Genomic DNA, 21,095 nt, shown 5'->3' with positions numbered 1-21,095 from the left:
GGCCCTGCCATGGACTGGTGACCTGTCCAGGGGGAAGGCTGCTGCTCCACCCCCACCACCCTGAACAGGAGAAGAGGGAGAACATGGAGGGATGGAGGATGATGGAGGGATGGATGGAGGGGTGGATGGATGGAGGGATGGATGGAGGGGTGGATGGATGGAGGGATGGATGGGTGGATGGATGGAATTTTCCAGTCATGGAAAATAAGAAAAAAGGAAAAATATCCTGGAAATGTTTTTTATTTCCTGGAAAATTATTTATCCTCCCCCTTGTGAGTGAATGCTAATGAGTTAAAAGTTGTGCGCATGCATGTCTGTTGTCAAAGCGCTTCTCTGCATCTAGTCGGCACAGCGCCCCACGTGAGGCTACCAGCCAATAAAATTTGCATTTCCGCTTCTGCAACCCTGTGTTTTCGGTTTATTTTGTCACTAGATTTAGCAACTTTTCAGATGCCATTAAGGATTTAGTGCCTAGAGACAAAACTAACGACTCTAAGTTGAAAAGTGTCGCTGGTGTCGGTCCGTAAGCGTGAGGTTTTTCTCTCCCGCAGCCACAGCCTACTCTCTGCTCTTAATTGTAGCCATAGACTGCACATCAAATGTATGAGTAACAAACATGGAAACAATCTGGATAAATGCAAGTTACAACTGTAGAAAAGAACACTTCCAAAGTGTGAGGGGGACAGAGAAATGTAGTAATGTATGACGTTAGGACTTGTCTCTGTAGTGGCTGAAAATATCCTGGAAAAGTCCTGGAAAATAATTTCAGGGAACGAGTGGGAGCCCTGATACAGCAGGAAAGTCCAAATGCTGAAGTCTCAATCTGATACTTGTGTTTTATTTCATTGCCCAGCACTAACATCCCCTACATTACCATGATTAACGCTAACCCAGTGAACATACATGACAACCAAATTACTCCTGCAAGCAAAGCTGCTCCTTCTGATACTGAGCATCCTCCACCAGCCCAGCCGGCTGATTCAGGTTAACCCTCTGCTAACTTGAATATGCCATAATAGAGTGATGATACAGCACTTATAGACTTAACAGTTGTTACCAGATCAAATTGCAACAGTGAAACGAGTCCTTTCATGGGAGTTGCGTGATGCTCAGAATACTTTGTCAACCATTTTACACCTGGAATGCTAACAACAGTATAGCCTTGTGTTTCACACGACAGCTTTCAATCAAAACAACTGACTCTGATCTGTTAAGATCTTCGAGTCTGGCTCAGGACATCCCTTATATTCACACCAATTACTAGGTACATCTACATAAACCTGTATTACAACGGATCTACAATAAATCCTTATTTTCCATTTTTGTTGAATCTGTTTGAGAGAGATGTTGATTCATTTTCATGTTCATTTTGAAGGCTGTAATTTGTAGAGCTGTTGAACTAATTCCTTTTCATTATTCATGTAAAGGGCATGGGTAAAATATTCAGAACACATCACAGTGTAACCCACCTCAGCTCAACACAAACTGATCATCGTCCCTATGACGGGATGATTTATTGCACAGCTGTTGGTTTTATCTAGATGTACCTAACAAAACGGTGAGTGGATTTCTATGAGGCAATGCAAAAAAAAAAAAAAAGTAATTTTCTGGCCACCAATGCATGTGGTGCAATAGCACATAGATAAAAGATAGATAAAACCCTAAACCCTGTGGCTCTTATCTATTTTTTAAAGTCTGTACTCAGAGTGGTTTCCAAAACTCTGCGTGGGGCCACTTCAAAACCCAACGCTGGTCCTTGAGTGTAGCCTGGCTGTGGAGGGAACACATCCTTGAGGAGCTCTGCTGTTGATTGTGGAGAGCCAATTAAAATCCCAACTGAAGTCTAGCTTCATGCGGAACGCAGGCCTGATGAGGCCAATGGGGGAAATGGAACAAGGGGGGAAAGACAGTAAGTTAGAGAGCAGGAAACACACATTGTGTATTTATGCAGTTACTTCAACACCAGGCTGCATGTACTGTGTTGCTCTTTGTTGCAGGAGAAATCAGCAAAAACGCAGCCCAGTATCAGTCTAGATCAGAGGAACACTTGTGGCAGGAGTAGAGAATGCTGTTTACAGATTCAATGAATACAAGATAAAAGTCTGCATCAGAGAAATAGCGACAGCGGCAACTGACTTTTAAAGGTCTCATTTTTCCTTGAAGTCCCCTGCTTGATATTGTGCCACCACACACACATCCAGACTTTGATTGGAGTTATTTCCTTGATAAGAAATGTCGCTCTTTGAAGATCTATTCAGCTGGATGTTCTGACCTATACCATTTCTATCAAGGTACCAATTCATGCCTGGGACCAACTTTCAGGATACATTTTGTCAAGAAACCTCTCTTGAATAGTCATTGTATACATCACGTGCCACACTTCGGGCAAACAAAAATATGTTCAGATACATACAGACAAAATAAAAGTAAGTCCTCAGCCCCCCTGAGTCCCTGTTTAGAACTGGTATGAAGATCCGTCCTGGTAATCCAATCACGAGTGGAGGACATGATGCATCAAATGCATCTTTAAATGCACTTGCTGTGACCACTTGTGATCGTATCTTATATCTCCCCGTGTATGCAAATTAACACCTACACTAGTTCTGTGTGCATAGTTTTTAACCCCTTGTGATCAGGTCCCTCAGGACAGATCTTAGAAGTGGGTCTGACCAGGGGCTGCTGGGGCTCTCCTGGAGGGATGACTAGCCTTCTTCCCCAAAGACATTCTAGGCAGTGGAGAGTGAACATAGCCTGAAGTCTTCCATTGGTTTTTGACTGGGTTGCAATATGGTGACTGTGAAGGCTAAAGCATATGATTCACATCATTGTCACACTCATCAAGCCCTCAATCTCCTCTCTGTTCTTAATGGAAGCATATGCATTCGTTATGTTTGTACTCTCATTTATTCAGGCTTTTCTTTCATTTGTTACACGTCTAAACAGTCACAAGGGGTCTTTTATTCAGTTATTTTACTGAGTATACTGTGGTAGACTGTACTGTGTCGAGTTACGTCAGGTGACGTGGCACCACCGGGCTGCCACCTCCACTTGACCCGGCCTTGACAAAGAGAGTCTGTGTGGCTGGTTCCCTGGGACCCATTCAGCATGAAGCTAGTTTCTGTCTTCCTGGTTTCTTTCTCAGCAAAGGTCAGAGAATGACTCAGCTGTGTTGGGCAGGTTTACTAATCAATTGCGCTCTTAAAAAGCATTGACATTATTTTATTAATCAATTACAGTGGAAAAAGCATACAGTCGCATGCAGGCAACTAAAAGTAGAGACTGTGACCCTGATCAGACGTGATATTATCATGAGTCTGACAGGACCCAAGTCCCAAGTGGGCAGGTCTGAGTACTGCTGTGAACCCAGCCATGATGCACTGGGACCATATTCTGAGGTGGTCTGATCTGCATGTGGCCAGGTTCCTTTTGTAAATTTGAAATGTTATTTGTTAAGACAGGGACGCTTCACAAAAGAACAGTAACCTTGTATATAACAAGGAGAGATGTACCGTACCAGGTTACAGCAGAATATCTAATCTCCTTCTGTAATCCCTGGGCGGGTGGCAGAAATCAATGTAAACAGAGTTCAAAGCACCAGGTCATAAAATTTTACCAACATCTTCATCCCCACATCTCACCCACAGAATAATAATAAAACCTCATCAAGTGCATACACACTAATTCACAATTGTGTCCAAGTTTGTTGTGACAGTAACCAACGGTTTGGCAAACACTAACAGCAGTTCACAGCTGTTCTCTGCAGAAGTAAATATTCATTTGTGCAACAGTTGGTAAAAAATCCTGTCAAGGAATATTTCGTGTGCATCAAACATCTTGGGTGAAGCGGTTTGCCGCTGTCACAACTGAGAACAAACCCAGTCTGTATCTGTTACCACTGCCAAGGAGGTCATGTGATCCCCAGTGTTGGTCCGTCTGATAGCAGGACAGCTCATTATGGTGTTGATGAAATGTGGCTGGATGATAGAAGTTTGGTTTAAGAACAATCTTACCTCAAACAAACAAAACCCTCATCCCTGACACGACCACTTCCTGTTAGACCACAATCACACATTATCCCAGCGGCGCTCTCTTCCCTGTGTAGGGAAGATGAGCTGGTGTGATTTCCCATAATTCCTCATATCATAACCAAGTGGCAGCATGAATGTGACACAGACCAGCCAATGGAACAGCAGCCTGATCCTGCCTGATTGGGGGTGGGTCAGTATCCTGCATCTGCTTGTCACTGTACATCTACATCCCACTGCAGGTGTCCAAGGTCACCCCCCCCCCCCCCCCCAATAGATGACTCCAGGTACAGGGAGGACAGTCATTTGGCTGTGGCCCCACTTCATTTCTCCCTGCCCCCCCCAACAAACGCTACAGCTCATGTATTTTTAATCATTTGACAGATGCAATTATTCTTTACACGCCGTGCTCGTTAATCTTAATGCAGTTATTACTATTCATTGCTGGACGTTTTTCCCTTCTGTTATTTCATTTGGATTCGTCTCTTCCCCGCGCGCATGTGTGTGTGTGTGTGTGTGTGTGTGTGTGTGTGTGTGTGTGTGTGTGTGTGTGTGTGTGTGTGTGTGTGTGTGTGTGTTGCAGGCCAACAGCACAGTTAATGGGGGGGTCTGAGTATATGAGCTGTTGTATCATTGACAGCTGGTCACATGTCACTCAACCCCTCAGTACTGAGTAGAAACAACTCATCCAGGTTTGTGAGCCGCCAGTCTGATGAAGCTGCTGCTTAATCACAACTAGAATACAACCCTAAACTCCAGCAGAAAAACTTCTTGATGCAAGTGATTGAAGTGCTGTTCCTTCTCTCCTCGTGGCTTTTATGAGGCCCCTAAGCTGAGACGTCAATCCACTGGAGTGTTTCATTAGTGTGCTATATTTTGATTTGCCTGTGACATCTCCCCATGCTGTGCACTGTACCTCCCACCCAGTCTGGGGTTGAAAGGGTCTGTTAACAGTGTTTCCCTAACAATGTTTATATCACCTCCGCAGCGTTTTGATCAGCCTGGATAAACACGTCCTGATCACTCGAAAAACTTCATCGGTTTCCCACCTAACTTCCTCCGTCTTTTTCTTCTTCTCCTTTTCACTGTCTCCTCTCTCCTGGTGTGTGTGTGTGTGTGCATGTGTGTGTGTGTGTGTGTGTGTGTGTGTGTGTCTGCGCGTGCACAAGTGGCGTTTGAACATCAGAGTTTGTTGCCACCTTGGCGAGGCCTGTCGCCAGGGGCGTAGCCCTGAGACTGACGCTCCAGGTGTTTGCTCTTCCTCGCCTCTTCTCCCTCTGGACCCCCCCCCCCCCCCTTTAGAACACAGCTCCTTTTATCTGAGCGGGGAGCTCACAGAGACTTTGTGAAGATTCTGATCTGAATACACCTATCTAAGTGAGTGTGTGTGTGTGTGTGTGTGTGTGTGCGTGTGTGCGTGTGTGTGCGTGCGTTAGTTGAAATGTTATGGCAACAGTGCTCGCTAGTGGTGACCAGCAGTACTACAGATCAGAGCTCAAGTACAAGCAGGTTTTTGTCACATTTACTCTCATGTCGTTTTATGAGAGGTTTATGAGTCCCTCAGATATCCACATGTACCGTTTCCCACAGCTATGAAGTTATCAGAACAGAATGCACTGACCTCAGTCATTCAGACTCATTCAAATGCATTAAGAAAGGATGTCCTTCTTCAACCCTCCACAAACAGAAGCCAGCAGCGGCGAGAGAGGCCTGCAAGGCTCAGCCAGCTGGCTTTATTGTAATTGTGCAGCTGAGTACCTGCAGTTGGTAGAAGAGCAAGGAGGAGGATGTTTGTGGCGTCTGTCAGAAAATAAGGGCGTATAAAAGCTGATGGAGAATGAAAGCTCTCTGGGTGGGACCAGATTATGCACAAGTGATTAATAAGAGCAGTAATAAACAAAGGCCCAGGAGATGTTTGAGGTGCTTAATAATGCATTATGTTCATAAAAGAGCCGGGCCTCTCCAACTGATCCCCGTGGAGTAGGACGCCCCAGAGGGAGCTGGAGAGAGAGTGTAGGAATGCGTGTGTGTGTGTGTGGGTAGACGGGTGTATCTGATTATATTAATTCCTTGTGAGATCTCTGTGATAAATTCCGGACAGCAAAATACTGCAGGTTTTTTTTTTTTGTCATGATGCCGTATTGATATTTCATCCTCTGGTATCAATATTGTCTCCAAATATTCAGCGATGAACTGGCATCATGACCCATGTGTGTTACATCAGCTACATCCGGTGTGTTGGTTTCCTATGTGAAACTCTATAACTCTGCTAATATTCCAATCAGTTGGAATGTACATTTTGAATAATAGTTTTGACTCCGTTTAGTAAACAGTAGAGTACTTGCACTGCAGAAGAGGTACACAGCAGGTTACATTGTCAACTCTAGTTTGAGATTTTAGGTAAATCTGTATCATATTGCAGTATATGGTGATAAATGTGTGACCCATGTGTGGTGAAACATGTGGTGACATGCCTGCCAACACGCTGCGTCTCACATGCTAGCAAAGAGAGAATGGAGGTGTGGGGTTCTAGTTTAAGTGTAATTCCAGGTGAAGTTTGATCCGACTCTCATTGTTTCCACTGCAGCATCTTGTGTTAATTTTAAATGTTATCTAGCTCTCACTCTTTGTTCCAAATGTCTCAGTATTGATGTCGTTTCCTCTCTGTCCTTCAGTCTGTCAAACAAAGATGTGCAGCAGCACTGAGAGGGAGTAGGTTAAGAAGGTTCTCTTTCACGTTCGTTTTGTTCACACACAAAAGCTACTGCTGCTTCCTGCTTTCATTTTTTTCATTCCACAATCTTTTTTTATGTCAGTGTTTTCAAGGTGATGTGGGAGTTCATTTTGCTTATTGAATCATATCAAATTCTTGTTCGTGTCAGATGCACCACCAACAGAGAGGTCTAGTTGATGAATTGTTGTAGCTTCCAATCAGAGGTTTACATGCTTTACATACTTCAGGTGGCGGTGAAGGTGAAAGGAAGACTGGCTGTTTTGCCAACCTACTTTTGGTCCTTGACAACAATATTACAGCAGTGTTACTGTGTGTTGCAGCAGCAGCCTGTTTATGGACCTTGAAGTCCACTCAGAGGGAAAAAAAAACAAGAGTGTTTTGAATGAAAAGAAAAAAAACCTTGGAGCACAGCCTTGTAAATTAATTTGTTCGTGTTGTATGATGGGAACACAGCTGGCCTCATTAACATGCGCACAACAAATAATTATAGCATTTTTTTCTCTCTTCAGCCAGCCAATGCTTGGCTAATGGGCTTGCTGGGTTAATTATGTCAGAGCGTAATTACACGGGGCCCAGGGAGACATAATGGTGCACCCTACTGCGCCCACACCGCCTAATGATGGTGTATTGCTGACAGGGCCAAGACGGACCGCCCCGACACACCTGCTTGTGTTGGCACACAGCACCCTGGACCACCCCCACCCACCCACACACGCACTCTGTACCACCCCCACCCACCCACACACGCACTCTGTACCTGTGCACCGTCCTCTCCGGCACCGCCCAGCTCCACCTGGGTAGGGAAACTTGGAAACCCGGTAACCGTGCCATCCCGTTCAGAGATGGGCAATAGCTGGGTTATAGCGAGTCGATGACGGGGAGGAAGCCTAGTTACTGCGCCGCCAGAGTGATGAAACTCTACATCAATGCAGCTGAGATGTTGCACCAACAATTACAAGTCTGGGTGAGAGTGTCAGCGGGTTAGAACCACAGCTGCGCTGCAGTCTACTGGGGGTACAGGGCAGGGGGATGTTGCCGGTACGTGGCAGGGGGCCCAGGGGGTCCAGGGTATGGGGTTTCCTGTGAAGGAAGATCTAGTTCAGGTAGTTCTCTTGTTGGTAGTTCTAGTGTAGGTAGTAGTTTTAGTAAAGGTATTACTGTAGGTAGTTCTAGTGTGGGTAGTTCTTGTGAAGGTAGTACTGGAGTTCTAGTTTGAGTAGTTCTAGTGTGGGTAGTTCTAGTGAAGGTAGTACTGTACGTAGTTCAAGTGTAGGTAGTTCTAGTGTGGGTAGTTCTAGTGCAGGTAGTTCTAGTGTAGGTAGTACTGTCGGTTAGTTTTAGTGAAGGTAGTTCTAGTGTAGGTAGTACTGTAGGTAGTTCTAGTGTGGGTAGTTCTGGTGTAGGTAGTACTGTAGGTAGTTCTAGTGTGGGTAGTTCTAGTGAAGGTAGTTCTAGTGTAGGTAGTACTGTAGGTAGTTCTAGTGTGGGTAGTTCTAGTGTGGGTAGTTCTAGTGTAGGTAGTTCTAGTGTGGGTAGTTCTAGTGTAGGTAGTACTGTAGGTAGTTCTAGTGTGGGTAGTTCTGGTGTAGGTAGTACTGTCGGTTAGTTTTAGTGAAGGTAGTTCTAGTGTAGGTAGTACTGTAGGTAGTTCTAGTGTGGGTAGTTCTAGTGAAGGTAGTTCTAGTGTAGGTAGTACTGTCGGTTAGTTTTAGTGAAGGTAGTTCTAGTGTAGGTAGTACTGTAGGTAGTTCTAGTGTGGGTAGTTCTGGTTTATGTAGTACTGTGGGTAGTTCTGGTGTAGGTAGTACTGTAGGTAGTTCTAGTGTAGGTAGTACTGTAGGTAGTTCTAGTGTGGGTAGTTCTGGTGTAGGTAGTACTGTAGGTAGTTCTAGTGTGGGTAGTTCTAGTGAAGGTAGTTCTAGTGTAGGTAGTACTGTAGGTAGTTCTAGTGTGGGTAGTTCTAGTGAAGGTAGTTCTAGTGTAGGTAGTACTGTCGGTTAGTTTTAGTGAAGGTAGTTCTAGTGTAGGTAGTACTGTAGGTAGTGCTAGTGTGGGTAGTTCTGGTGTAGGTAGTACTGTAGGTAGTTCTAGTGTAGGTAGTACTGTAGGTAGTTCTAGTGTGGGTTGTTCTAGTGAAGGTAGTTCTAGTGTAGGTAGTACTGTCGGTTAGTTCTAGTGAAGGTAGTTCTAGTGTAGGTAGTACTGTCGGTTAGTTTTAGTGAAGGTAGTTCTAGTGTTATTAGTACTGTAGGTAGTTCTAGTGTGGGTAGTTCTAGTGAAGGTAGTTCTAGTGTAGGTAGTACTGTAGGTAGTTCTAGTGTGGGTAGTTCTGGTGTAGGTAGTACTGTAGGTAGTTCTAGTGTGGGTAGTTCTAGTGTAGGTAGTACTGTAGGTAGTTCTAGTGTGGGTAGTTCTGGTGTAGGTAGTACTGTAGGTAGTTCTAGTGTGGGTAGTTCTAGTGTAGGTAGTACTGTAGGTAGTTCTAGTGTGGGTAGTTCTAGTGTTATTAGTACTGTAGGTAGTTCTAGTGTGGGTAGTTCTAGTGAAGGTAGTTCTAGTGTAGGTAGTACTGTAGGTAGTTCTAGTGTGGGTAGTTCTGGTGTAGGTAGTACTGTAGGTAGTTCTAGTGTGGGTAGTTCTAGTGTAGGTAGTACTGTAGGTAGTTCTAGTGTGGGTAGTTCTGGTGTAGGTAGTACTGTAGGTAGTTCTAGTGTGGGTAGTTCTAGTGTAGGTAGTAGTGTAGGTAGTTCTAGTGTGGGTAGTTCTGGTGTAGGTAGTACTGTAGGTTGTTCTGGTTCTCAGTGCAGATCAATATGAACTGTCGGCCATCTTTCCTGTGTCAGCATGTTGTTAAATTTAGATACAGCTGAACACATGGGAATTACAACAACAATCATCTTGGGGAAAAAAAAGCTTTTTTCAAAACGTGATTCCAGGGCTGTTGAAACAAGAACAAACTACAACCACAACACAACATCCGATACTGACCACGGTGTCTGATTGGGTATCGAAAACCACGGCAGACGATTCAGTCAGAGTTCGTCGTTATTTGTCCTGCACAATAATGTGAATGAAGTTATTATTTTGAGTATTAAGAAAGCAGGACTTTGTCACAGTTCATGGCATGAAAAAATCAGTCAACCAATTTTCAATATTTATTATATAATCAATATATGGCCTACTAAATTCCTGCTGGAGACAGAATATTGCAAAAGGAAATATTCCCCAATACAAAATATACAGTTCTGCAATTCTGTTTCTTTCAGACACTATCAGGCTTTTATTTCAAATTTCAAAACACGACTCAAATTAAATTATTGTTTGGGGCCTCCTGAGAGTCGGAGCGACGGACACCAGGACAGACTTGATGTCGAGGGTGAATCAGTCGACTCTCCTCCTCAACCAGAAGTTATTACAGCTGTTGCTGCTTAGAATTCATTTCACTTCTTGTAGTTTAAAAAATTGGCTGAACTTAAATCATGGGAAGACCGCCGATGCTAGATGGTACCACATTCCCCATGATGCAACAACCCCTCTCTTCCTTGGGACTGTTCCTGACCAACAGATGATCCTATTCTTTACTTCCATGCTACTGCGTAACGCACAACTCTCTCTTCTTCACAGCATTTCATGAACTTCCTGTATGAAACGGCTGCTGTTAACCTACTAAACTCTGACCGCTCGTCTTTCTGGACCAAACTGGCTTAATAAGAACCATGTCGATGTGTTGCTGGAACTGCAGCCAACACTGAAAACTTCTAATCTGTAATACATGCTTGGACATTACTGTATTCAGATGTGGTCTGATTCGGCTGGAGCTGCTTCACCAGAGGAAAAGATGTTTGACCTCTCCAGAGATTTATTAGTTGTTGTCATTGATGATGACATCATATCCAATCAACCATAACTGAGATCAGGAATTAAACACTGAAGTGGCGATTGTGCTTGGAGGGATGTGACTCACCTGATGCTCACACTGCCTCACCTGCCTTTTGTTCTATTTGTTGATCGACAGCCGTGAGCGACAGCGTCAGTGTTGAATTCCTGCTCTGCTCCAGGTCCGTTTTGGTGGGCTCACAGACCGAGCTGCTCTGAACAGAAGCTCCGCTGATGCTTATGAGCCCCGTCAATTAGCAGCGGGCGCTCTGGTCCCCCCACTGACTGTCGATCCGTGCCCCAGTGAGAGCCCCCTGCTGCTCTACTTTGACGGGGGTTAACTTTGTGTACGGACTTAAGTTATATCCCTTCACTTTAAATTTGACTCTACTTTACTCCCCTGCCACTGATTGATAATCCTGGCTTGTCCGTGTGTGAGCGATCCCGTACCATAATCTCTGTCCTTTGATCATTAAAAGTTGAAAGGATATATGGGAAAGAGGCTGATAAAGTGATTTCTGTGACAGTGGGTCGATGGAAAAGCAGTGCTTTAAGTCATCCTGTTTGTCTTAGAAGAGCTCTGCTCTTAATAGTGATGTCCCTTGTGACTGATGCAATATCTCCACAGTTGGTGTAACAGTGAACGCAGACAATGCTTGACTGTAAATGGTCCTGAGGAAAATAGCTCAATCAATTAAATGGCCCAAAATGTTTGTCTGATGAAAATGCAGATGTGGCGAGCTGCAACGTATAGCCAGGATTTCAACAAATTGCACTCTGTGAAAGGCTGAGCGTTTGTCTTTGTGGCCTGCTGGCTTAGAGTTTGCATTCTCACTGTGGCATCTGGCAAAGTTGAAACGTCGGTGGCTCCAACTCCTTCTGAAATGTCACTTCAGTCAGTGCCCACACTGAAGATCCGATCGGGTTCTACACAGAAGTCTAAGATGAGTGGATGAAAGCGGTGGGAGAAAAGTTTGTGCAGCAAAGCAGCGATTTTCCTCCTCTTTTAGAGTTTTGAAGGGCTGCGGTGTGTGTGTGTGTGTGTGTGTGTGTGTGTGTGTGTGTGTGTGTGTGTGTGTGTGTGTGTGTGTGTGTCAAGGAGCTCCCCTGAGCTTCCCTCTCTGTGCTTTGGCACTAGAAGTCACCTCCTTTGGTGTTCGGCAGGCAGGTACACAACAGGAGCAGCTCACTCTCTCTGAGCTGTTGAACTTTTCGGGAGGGGAAGAAAGGGAAGGGGAAGATTAAAAACAGCCCTGTGATGTGGAGTGCCGAGCTGCCTCCTGAGAATTCCTGGCATAATAATTTAAATGATCAAATGATACAGAGGAGACTTGTTAGCTGAGAAACAGCCTCCTAGTTGGCCCCATGGGCCCGCTGCTGCCGCGCATGCATTGCAAAACAGCTCCTCTGTTGTGCTAAAGAATTCCGCTTTTTTTAACCCCCTTTTCAGGAGCAGACTTTTTCTACACTTTGCCTAGGTATATACTAGGGAATTAAGAATCTGTCACATATTCATGGCAATCTTTTTGTCTTCTTTGCCATTTATTAGCTTGTGAGAAAACTCATTAGACGAGATACGTGAACATGTGAACGTTGGGAAGTGCACTTGTATCATTAGGTCCAGCCTGTGAAATTTTCAAAGGCGTCTGAGTATGGAAAGTCAAGAGACTCTCTGGAAACAAGTCTCAGCGGAATAGTCTGCCTCTGTTGAAACTGTGCAGAAAACTCTGCACTGAAATACTGAAATAGCTATTTTGCCTTTTCTTAAAGTAAAAGTGTAAAGATATCATTTGAATCTCAATAGTTCTTTCTACAGCGCTTAGTTTGTGTGTGTGTTTTCCAGATCCCGCTCCTGTACTGGAGGCCTCGCACACCCTGGAGGAGAGGCTGCAGCAGCTCCAGAGTTCCAGCGCCGACAACCAAACCCTGGCCCAGGAGATCAGCAGCCACTGGAGGAAACACCTGCAGTGCCTTGAAAAGACAGGTCAGACCTCCATGCCTGATATTTGACACAGGCCTTGAGCTGCTGGCAGTTGAATTATATACACCAGTGGTTGAAAATCTTGTTAATAGCATCAAAACTTCTTGAAAGGTACTTTTGAAGAGCCTTGGTATGATTCATGGTGTTTCTTTCCATCTGAGCAGAGGAAAGCCCAGCAGTCTTGGGGGCAGCGGGTACAGAACACCCGTCAGAATCCAACTCTCCAGTTTCCCGAATGACGCCAAACAGCACTCCAGCTCCAGGCCCCCCCCCAGGGTCCCAACAGCGGAGGTACCAGGACCAAACTGAGGAGCAAGGGTGAGAAGACCCAACAAGTTTACTCAACTTATTCTTTCAGTTGGATGCTCAATTATCTTTTAGATTATTATCTATTAGATTATTAGGTTTTATGCTAACTACTGAGAACACAGCTAACGTGCTAACACAGTGAGAAAACGTGTCAAGAAGCATTTCAGTTCTGGCTAAAACAAAGAAATCGCTCTGTCTACCAGATTGGCCCTGTTCAAATGACTCTGCAGAGGTTTCAGCCTCCATTCATCCCTCAGAAAAGTCTAAAATTATTAAATTCTATGACACTGTGGAATTTCAAAAGGCAAAATTTCTGTACAAAGCTGGAAATAAGTTGGGAACACACAGGAAGTGTTTTATGCAGGGGTCCACACATGATCCAGTTCGAAACAGGGATAAAGCCACAGGAGGAGGATGGGGTCCTGGTAGTACTGGCACAACTGGTGAATTTGTGTGTGTGAATCTGTGCATAGAAATACCCTACTGTATATAAATAAGCCGTATCTAATGAAGGTTAAAACTAATAATTAGTTAATAGTTAAATATAACTGTTTAAATAACGTATTCATATTTGATAGATACAAATTTTTAGGTTTTAATTATTGCTGATAATTCATGTTACTTACTCCTTTTTGCACATTAAATCAAGAATTCTTCACTCTTTCCTTTTCCAATTGTTTTTTAATTGCTGTTGTTTACAAATTAAATTAATCAGTCAATCAACATATTCAGACACGCTCAAACACTGTTTACATGCACTCGCAACTCCACCATTACGCTCTTTGTTTTTATTTATTCTTGTTTTTTAATAACAATATTCAGACACTCAAAAAAACATATTCTACCAACAGTCCTCTTTAAACAAGGTCAGAAAGATGAGGGGTGGAAGTACAGTTTGTGGCCATTGTTTCCCTCCAGTTCAGTTCAAAGGTTACGCACTGACACTTTGAAGTCATAATTCCTCCTTATGCGCTTTCATGAAAGGAAAGAAAGTGACGCTATTGTGATGCTATTCTTGAAAATTAAGACTTTAAATGTATTTCTGGAAGAGTTTTTTCCTTGTTAGCAGTCTACATGCCAGCATTAAGTGCAAACTGATGTAAAAAAAAAAAGATGACCTTAACCTTTAACCATGCCTCCTGGCACATATTCCAAATTTGCTGTATGCACGTGTAAAGAGTGCTTCAAAAACATGATATGAGATATTAGCGTGCATGCAAATGTCGCTCGTGATAGTTGTAAGGGTTAGGTACCCTCAAGGGGAGCGGGGGATCGACCCGAGAACCACCTGCTCTACCTCCTGAGCGTCGGTCATCCTGTTCTACGAGTTAAAGATCTGCTGTATGAATCAAGTCAGGTGACCTGGGCGCCCTTCACCTTGCTACTAGCATTACAAACTAAATCTTTATCGTCGAAAGGCTCAAGTGGAGTGCGCTGTGGGCTGCGTAGGCCCCACACTGTCTGCGTGTGCTCCATCAGTTTGGATCATTTTTTTGTCATGAATAGCTAAAATATTGGACATAATTGAATTGAAAAACCGAGTACAGAAATATCCAACTGTAATTAATGTAATGATAAATTTAATTGTTTTTTGTTTGTGAGGCTGTTGAAATTAGGCTCACGGACATATCGGGATACAAAGAGAAGTGGAGCAACGTCAAGGGTAGTGGTGCGCGGGTCGGGGCTGGAGGAAATACATGAACTCTTGACTCCAACCCAAGCTGTGGCTTGCCAATACCCAGATGTAGACTTCATTTATTTATGCATTGTTGATTAAAGTACCACGCTGCCACCAGAATCATGCCTGTAAATGCCGTAGCACTGTCCAGGGTGCTGATACGGGCTGTCACAGCTCTCTTTGGCCCCACCCACAGGTGAGGGAAAAGCCCAAATAATTTGACAAAATTATTCCACCTTTCTCTTGTCGCTCTCACACATGACTATGCTGCTTTGTTGCTCATTACGTTTCCTATAAATTCAACCTGAAAATGCCCACACATCTCTCATACACAGTCTGTAACTTAAATCAGGTCATCTGAGGTGATACTCCAGAGAGTTTCATCATCGTTACTTTTGTAAATTTCAATTTGTCTGTAAACTAAAAAAATTCCTGGTGATGATTCTTCTGCTAGAAGGCACAAAGGTACATGTAGTACCCTGAAGATGGAGGCACCACTGACAGTTTCTTGTCTCAGGGAGGGCAAGGGCGCTGAGGTGGGTGTGGCTGACCGACTGTCAGAGGCAGAGGAGAAGATCAAGGTTCTGCATTCCTGTACGTAACTCTCAGTTTCGTCATTTCAGCTCACCACAAACCCTAAAGATGTCTGAATAATTACTTGTAATGTAAAAACCCATAATGTTTGCCTCCCTACAGCTTTCACCACTGCACAGACAGAGCTGCTGGACCTGCGGTGTAAATATAACCAGGAGATGACAAACAAGTAAGATTTTACATTTTATGAGCCCCCCCCCCGGTAATGTGTGGTCTTCATCACCAGAGGTCACTGCAGCAGCTCAAACATTGAAGCCCTCTTCTTTCTTGTGCCTGCATAACTTCATGCCCGGTGCAGAGCTGAGGAATGCCTTTTAAAGGCGGCGAGCGCGAGTGACTCAGCCGCTAATGCAGGTCGATGAGCGAGGTCTGTGTTTGCCTCTGCTGGCAGCTGGGCCTTGACGGCCCTCAAGAAGAATTGCTCCTTTAAAGATTACTTCAGAAAACACTCCACCTTGTCCTGGTCTTTGAGCGCAACATATCCACTGCACGGCTGAAAAGAATCTGAGCTTGTATGAAGGATGTCGATAGACATTCAAAGTAAACACTCCTTTGTTTGGGTTGTGCTCCAAAGCACAGTCAGCCACTGCTAATGGATTTTCTCCCAGGCTTAATCCATGCCGCAATTGAACTGATGTCTCCAGACCCACCGCCATCTATTTCCTTGGATTGGACACGTTTTCGCTTTTACCTTTGGCGTGCAGCTACACTTTGATAGACTGTCTCCGTTATGTTGTTTTTCACATGATGAGCATGTTCTCCGGGTCGTGTTCCTCATGATGGACCCACAGCTGCAGCCCCCCCCCCCCCCCCCCCTCTGAGCCCCCCCAGCACCGGCCGTGCCTCTATTACTTTCACTGCCTGTTTCCTCAATGTTGATAAGAGAGACTATTTGTCTGCTTCGGCTTGAGTAGCGGAGCAGATAATCAATACAAAACATTTTCTGTACTGCACAAGTTCATTAAAGGTGGAGCTGACACCTGTTAGTGTGTGCTGTCAGTAGGGCGCCATCTATCCTGGCCTTATTGATGGGACCTGGACCTTCGGAGACCAGGGTGCACCACACATCACCCGGGGTTACCTTCCTCACCACTGCGCAGAAAAGTCTGGTATCGGACACAACACCATCGTATTAATGCTATTCTAGGTCCTTATCCACCCTGATAGGAGACAATAGAAGAGGTTAAAATGCAAACATGAAAGAGGATGAAGGTTCAACTAAATTAAGTTTGTCTAATGTAGATTAAAGGAGCCTAATATGTTCTTTGAACACTTTAGTCTCTCAGTAAAAAAAGACTAGTGTCCTGAAACTTGAGAAACCTATGTGCATATTTAAATCAATCACCTCATTAATTCTCCCTTATCTACCTTTTGAAAATCAGGTCCCATGTGTGCAAAATGAAACTGCTTAACTTCAAACAAACCTCATGAATAATCCTGCTGAGCTTCGGTTTAATTTAGACCGCTGGTTGGATGTATGGAGGCAAGTTGGAGTTCACTCACAAATAAGTACTAATGGATCAGCCTTTTACCATCCTCATGCTCCGGCAGAGGGCTGATGGCCTGATCAATAAGTCATTATTGATTATTAGCAGGATTGCTGTGAATATGGTTGGAACAATTGGAAGTAAAAATCATGATCTTCACTGCATTCATCATACGAAGTAACAAAGGCGTCATAATGGTGCTGCAAAATAATGTTCTGAGAGTGAACCATTACACCTTCTTTTCATTGATTTGTGTGTACTTCAGTGAGGGCAAGTAGGGTGAAGCACAGGACCAGGAAATAGGTGGACATTTCAAACACAATGCAGGTGAAAGGTCAGCAGAAGCATCACTGATTCAGGATGTAGCCCCGCCCCCTGGAATCCACCTCCCAACATGACAAGATGAATCGACAAACGTCAAACTCCTGCACTGACGCACGTTTTAATCTGCCTCTGAATGGGGGGGCCCTCTGGTCTGGATCGTAACATGATGATGATGAAGTGATGTAGAGATTTTTCTTGATGATTCAGATTGTTTGATAGAACAGAAGAGAAATGATGAATTTGACTCTTTTGGACTTTTAAGGATGATACAAGCAGCAGTTAATGTAAACCAACATTTCCTATGTGGGAGAGTGGGTTAGGGTTGAGAGTGAGCGAGTACCCCCCCCCCCCCCCCAGTAACCCCGTGGTGCTCTGTTCCAGGGCAGAGGAGGTCAACACCATCATGGCAAATCTTGAGAAGGCAAACCAGGTGAGCAAAGTCTTTCTCTGCACTCCTCTGATTGAGATGCTCCTTCGTTAAGGTAATCACTCCTGTAATCAAACCTTGGCTATAATTAGACACCCTCCGTCCTGCGCCCCCCCTCCCATCCGGAGTGTGTGATTAGCGAGTGTAAACCTCAGCCCCCGTTGGTGGGCGCTCTGTGGTAGCAAGACTCGGCTCAGCAGAGAGCACGATTGATGCCGGAGCGACGAACGCCAGGGTGATTGCTTCCTATCCTGGTGATTCCTGCTCTTTTTCTCTCTCTGCTGTTTTCCGCCAGCAGCTCTGAGATAAATGTCCTGAAAATGAATCATTAATTAGCAGGCCGGCTGTGACAGAGCCTGCAAACAGTTTGGGGACTGAAGTGGGCTGACTAAACAGCCGCCTCAGCAGGATGACGCATCGGCCCAAGCTCGGCCGTCACTCCGCTCTACATTTCACATTTCCCAACAACGGCGCCCCCTGTGATGTCACTTGTCTCCTGAGCCTGTGGCAGGACAGTGGTGACACTGCCATGTCTGTGCCCAGAGAGCAGAAATGGCCCAGAGGGAGGTGGAGAGGTTCAGGGAGCAGTTAGCCGGTGGTCAGAGCGGCACCACCGGGAGTTGCCGGCCAGCAGAGGGCGCTAGCAGGGTAAGACTGTAAGGCTTCTGTTGAAGTTTCTGTCAGTGGTATTTGTATCAAATAGATTTACCTCCATTAAGTGGCACAGATGAGCATAAAATCTAAATCCAGCATTGATCGTTAACTTGATTGTCATTTCTGCAGTCGATTCCTCTCACCTGTCTTCAGTTCATTCGCTCACCCCTTACGCTTCTCTCCTCACCCCTTCATCTCATACACTGTCATGTGTCCGAACCCTGTCAGGAGAAGATCGAGAATGCCGAGGTGTTGCCCTCCCAGCTGGAAGCCACTTTACTGGCTAAAGACCGTGAAATCCTCCGTCTTCTTGAAAACATTCAGCGGCTGCAGTTCACACTACAGGAGGTCCAAGAGACCTCAGCCAATCAGATCCTGGAGCTGGAACGCCAGTTGGCCTACAAGACGGAAGCTATTGAGGTGAGGAACGAGAAAGAGTCAGAGCTCCTGATCGTTTATTCCGTCTTAATGTGAAATACTTTTGTCTTCTTCCATTTCAGCGGTTAGAAGCTAAACTGCAGTCTCAGGTGGACTACGAAGAGATAAAAACTGAACTCAGGTGATCAGTGAAGGCAGAATGTTGAACTCATTTCTGATGATTTTTATTTTACATGCAGGGCTTTGACTTTCTCTGCATGTGTCCCTCCCACAGCATTTTAAAGGTGATGAAAATGGCTTCTGCAAATGGCAGCTCACCTCAGGTTGGTTCCCTCCTGCACTAGAATGGTCTTCCTCAGCAGAGCCTGGCCTCTTCTTCATGTTTGTGTTCTCTTGTTGGCAAGGTAAATGTGATCAACATCTCGTGTGTGTGTGTAGGGTTCTACCAAGGCTGCAGAGGCTCTTCTGCTGGATAAGGATGTGTTTCTTCCCTCTCACAAGTACCTGGTGGACAAGGCCCGACTTTGCCACAGCAACGGTAGAGCATCTCTGCTTCTTTTCTGTCTGCATGAGCTCGTTTCCATATTCGCCTTTGTGAGACAATGAAATTCAACACAATCTCTTCAAAGAACTGAGGCTGCAAACTTAACAGCAGCAAACACTGATACACAGTCACTATATAGGTATGTGTATGAGTTTATATATATATATATATTATTTATATATGTATATGTAATATTTATATGCACATGTGTATGTTTATATAATTATGTATATTCATGTCTTCATATATGTGCGTAAAATTGGCACCATACTGGTCTTTCTACAGTGAAACCTGACAAGTGTACGCCCCAAACTGGGTTTCTGTCCTTGGTGTTGAGGCCCAGCCGGCTGAACGTTTCACCCCGACATTGCATGTTACAGCGTGTATGAGTATGTTGACGATTAACCCTCAGCTTCAGCGAGCCTGCTTTCTCTGCCACTAGATGATGACCCGTCTGAGGATGCGGGGAGAGAGACGGGCAGAATACCCAGCTCCCACTCAACGTCCTCTCAGGTGGATGGTCGTTCCTCCCCCAGCCCAGGTCTCCCCACCCTGGATGGCTCCTCGTCCAGCCACGACCTCCCCCGTCCCTTCTCCGTGTCACCGTGCTCTGGAGACAGATTGTCCGGTGACCACCTCCTCCACAAGCAGCTTCTCTCGCCACACTTTAAGAAGGAGGGTCACATGACTTTTCCCACCGCACTCTATGCAGCCAAGGTCGCCCTGCTGTCAGCCACCCAAGGGTCGTCAGGAGCCAGCAGCAGTGACGCTGGCTTGCCCAGCGACCAGTCCGAGAGTGGTGCCTCAACAGCAGGAGACGAGGACCAACTGGACACGGCAGAAATTGCCTTCCAGGTGAAAGAGCAGCTGCTGAAGCATAACATTGGTCAACGTGTGTTTGGCCACTATGTCCTGGGCCTGTCGCAAGGCTCCGTCAGTGAGATCCTGGCCCGGCCCAAACCCTGGAGGAAGCTGACTGTGAAAGGCAAAGAACCCTTTATTAAGATGAAGCAGTTCCTCTCTGACGAGCAGAACATTCTCGCTCTGAGGACCATCCAGGTCCGCCAAAGAGGTGAGTGGTTGGAGAGGGTTAGAGAGAGAGAGGGAGAGAGAGAGAGAGAGAGAGAGAGAGATCACGCAACTGAAGTATTCATAGAGAAGACATGAGTCATTTAAGCAAACCAGCCTGTGGTTTGCTGCCTGGTCGAACAAATAGTTCTTACTAATGAAAAAATGATCAGTTTTTTCTTCATTTAAAGATTCAGTTGGATGTCAAATGGCGAGAGTCCTGAGCATCCCGCTGTCATTCATGTCTGACCATGAAAGATGGCAGTGTGAGGGTTATGATGCAGCAGCCTTGCCAGATCTGAGGTGGATCTAAAGGTTTAAGGCCAGTAAACTCGTTCACGTAAGAACTACGAGAGGACAGTAAATATTAGAAAAACAGGCAGATTCTGTGAGAAAAGGAAGGACATTGCAAAATGCATAAAATGGATATTTTGTTTTTTATTGACATGTATACTTTACCAATAGTCCGTGTGCTGAAGGCTGTATAAAACGTAATTATTAAACACATTAGTCGCACTGTTGCCCTCGCAGAAATTGTCCCCTCTAACAGAAAACACAATGGAGAATTTTTGTAACCAGTCCCACATAAAACCATCTTGTTGCTGTAAATATTTACTAGAACACAGAATGCAGATGAATCTGCAGCTGAAATCGTTCTCTACAATGGTACTGCTCTTTAGAAGATTTTCAACTTGGAAATGGAAGCAAATTTTGTATATTTGTGTGTGCGATCTCCTTTATTTGTGTTTACAGGGGCTTGCAAAAGTATTCATACCCCTTGAACTTTTCCACATTTCTCACATTACAACCCCAATCATAACCATGTTGTATTCGATTTTTGTGTGAAGGACAAAGAAAATTATACATGATTTAAAAAGGTTCAAAAACTGGGGCGGCCCGGTGGAGCAGTGGTCCTCCCTGTGGCCCCCAGCAAGAAGGTTGTGGGTGGAGCCCCGGCTGCAGCACGGGGTCTTTCTGCGTGAGTCTCCATGTTCTCCCTGTTCCTGCTGGGTTCT

General features: G+C 44.9%; 1 protein-coding gene across 5 annotated transcripts in view; it reads left to right on the top strand.

Annotated features, from left to right (window-relative positions):
• Window positions 1–21,095, top strand: part of cux2b (cut-like homeobox 2b) — a 96,230-nt gene that overhangs the window by 65,333 nt on the left and 9,802 nt on the right. For all 5 annotated transcript variants that reach the window (XM_086207604.1, XM_086207605.1, XM_086207606.1 and 2 more), the window contains 11 exons: window positions 12,479–12,619; window positions 12,781–12,934; window positions 15,121–15,197; window positions 15,300–15,366; window positions 17,390–17,438; window positions 17,979–18,083; window positions 18,318–18,509; window positions 18,590–18,648; window positions 18,742–18,790; window positions 18,906–19,005; window positions 19,454–20,083. In XM_086207604.1, the coding sequence (XP_086063730.1) occupies window positions 12,479–12,619; window positions 12,781–12,934; window positions 15,121–15,197; window positions 15,300–15,366; window positions 17,390–17,438; window positions 17,979–18,083; window positions 18,318–18,509; window positions 18,590–18,648; window positions 18,742–18,790; window positions 18,906–19,005; window positions 19,454–20,083 (1,623 nt within the window). The remainder of the gene's footprint in view (window positions 1–12,478; window positions 12,620–12,780; window positions 12,935–15,120; window positions 15,198–15,299; window positions 15,367–17,389; window positions 17,439–17,978; window positions 18,084–18,317; window positions 18,510–18,589; window positions 18,649–18,741; window positions 18,791–18,905; window positions 19,006–19,453; window positions 20,084–21,095) is intronic.

The sequence above is a fragment of the Aulostomus chinensis genome, chromosome 6 (genome assembly GCF_037954235.1).
Source record: "Aulostomus chinensis isolate RoL2024-O1b breed Wild chromosome 6, RoL_Achi_v1.0, whole genome shotgun sequence".
NCBI lineage: Eukaryota > Metazoa > Chordata > Actinopteri > Syngnathiformes > Aulostomidae > Aulostomus > Aulostomus chinensis.
This window is presented reverse-complemented; position numbering and strand designations above follow the sequence as displayed.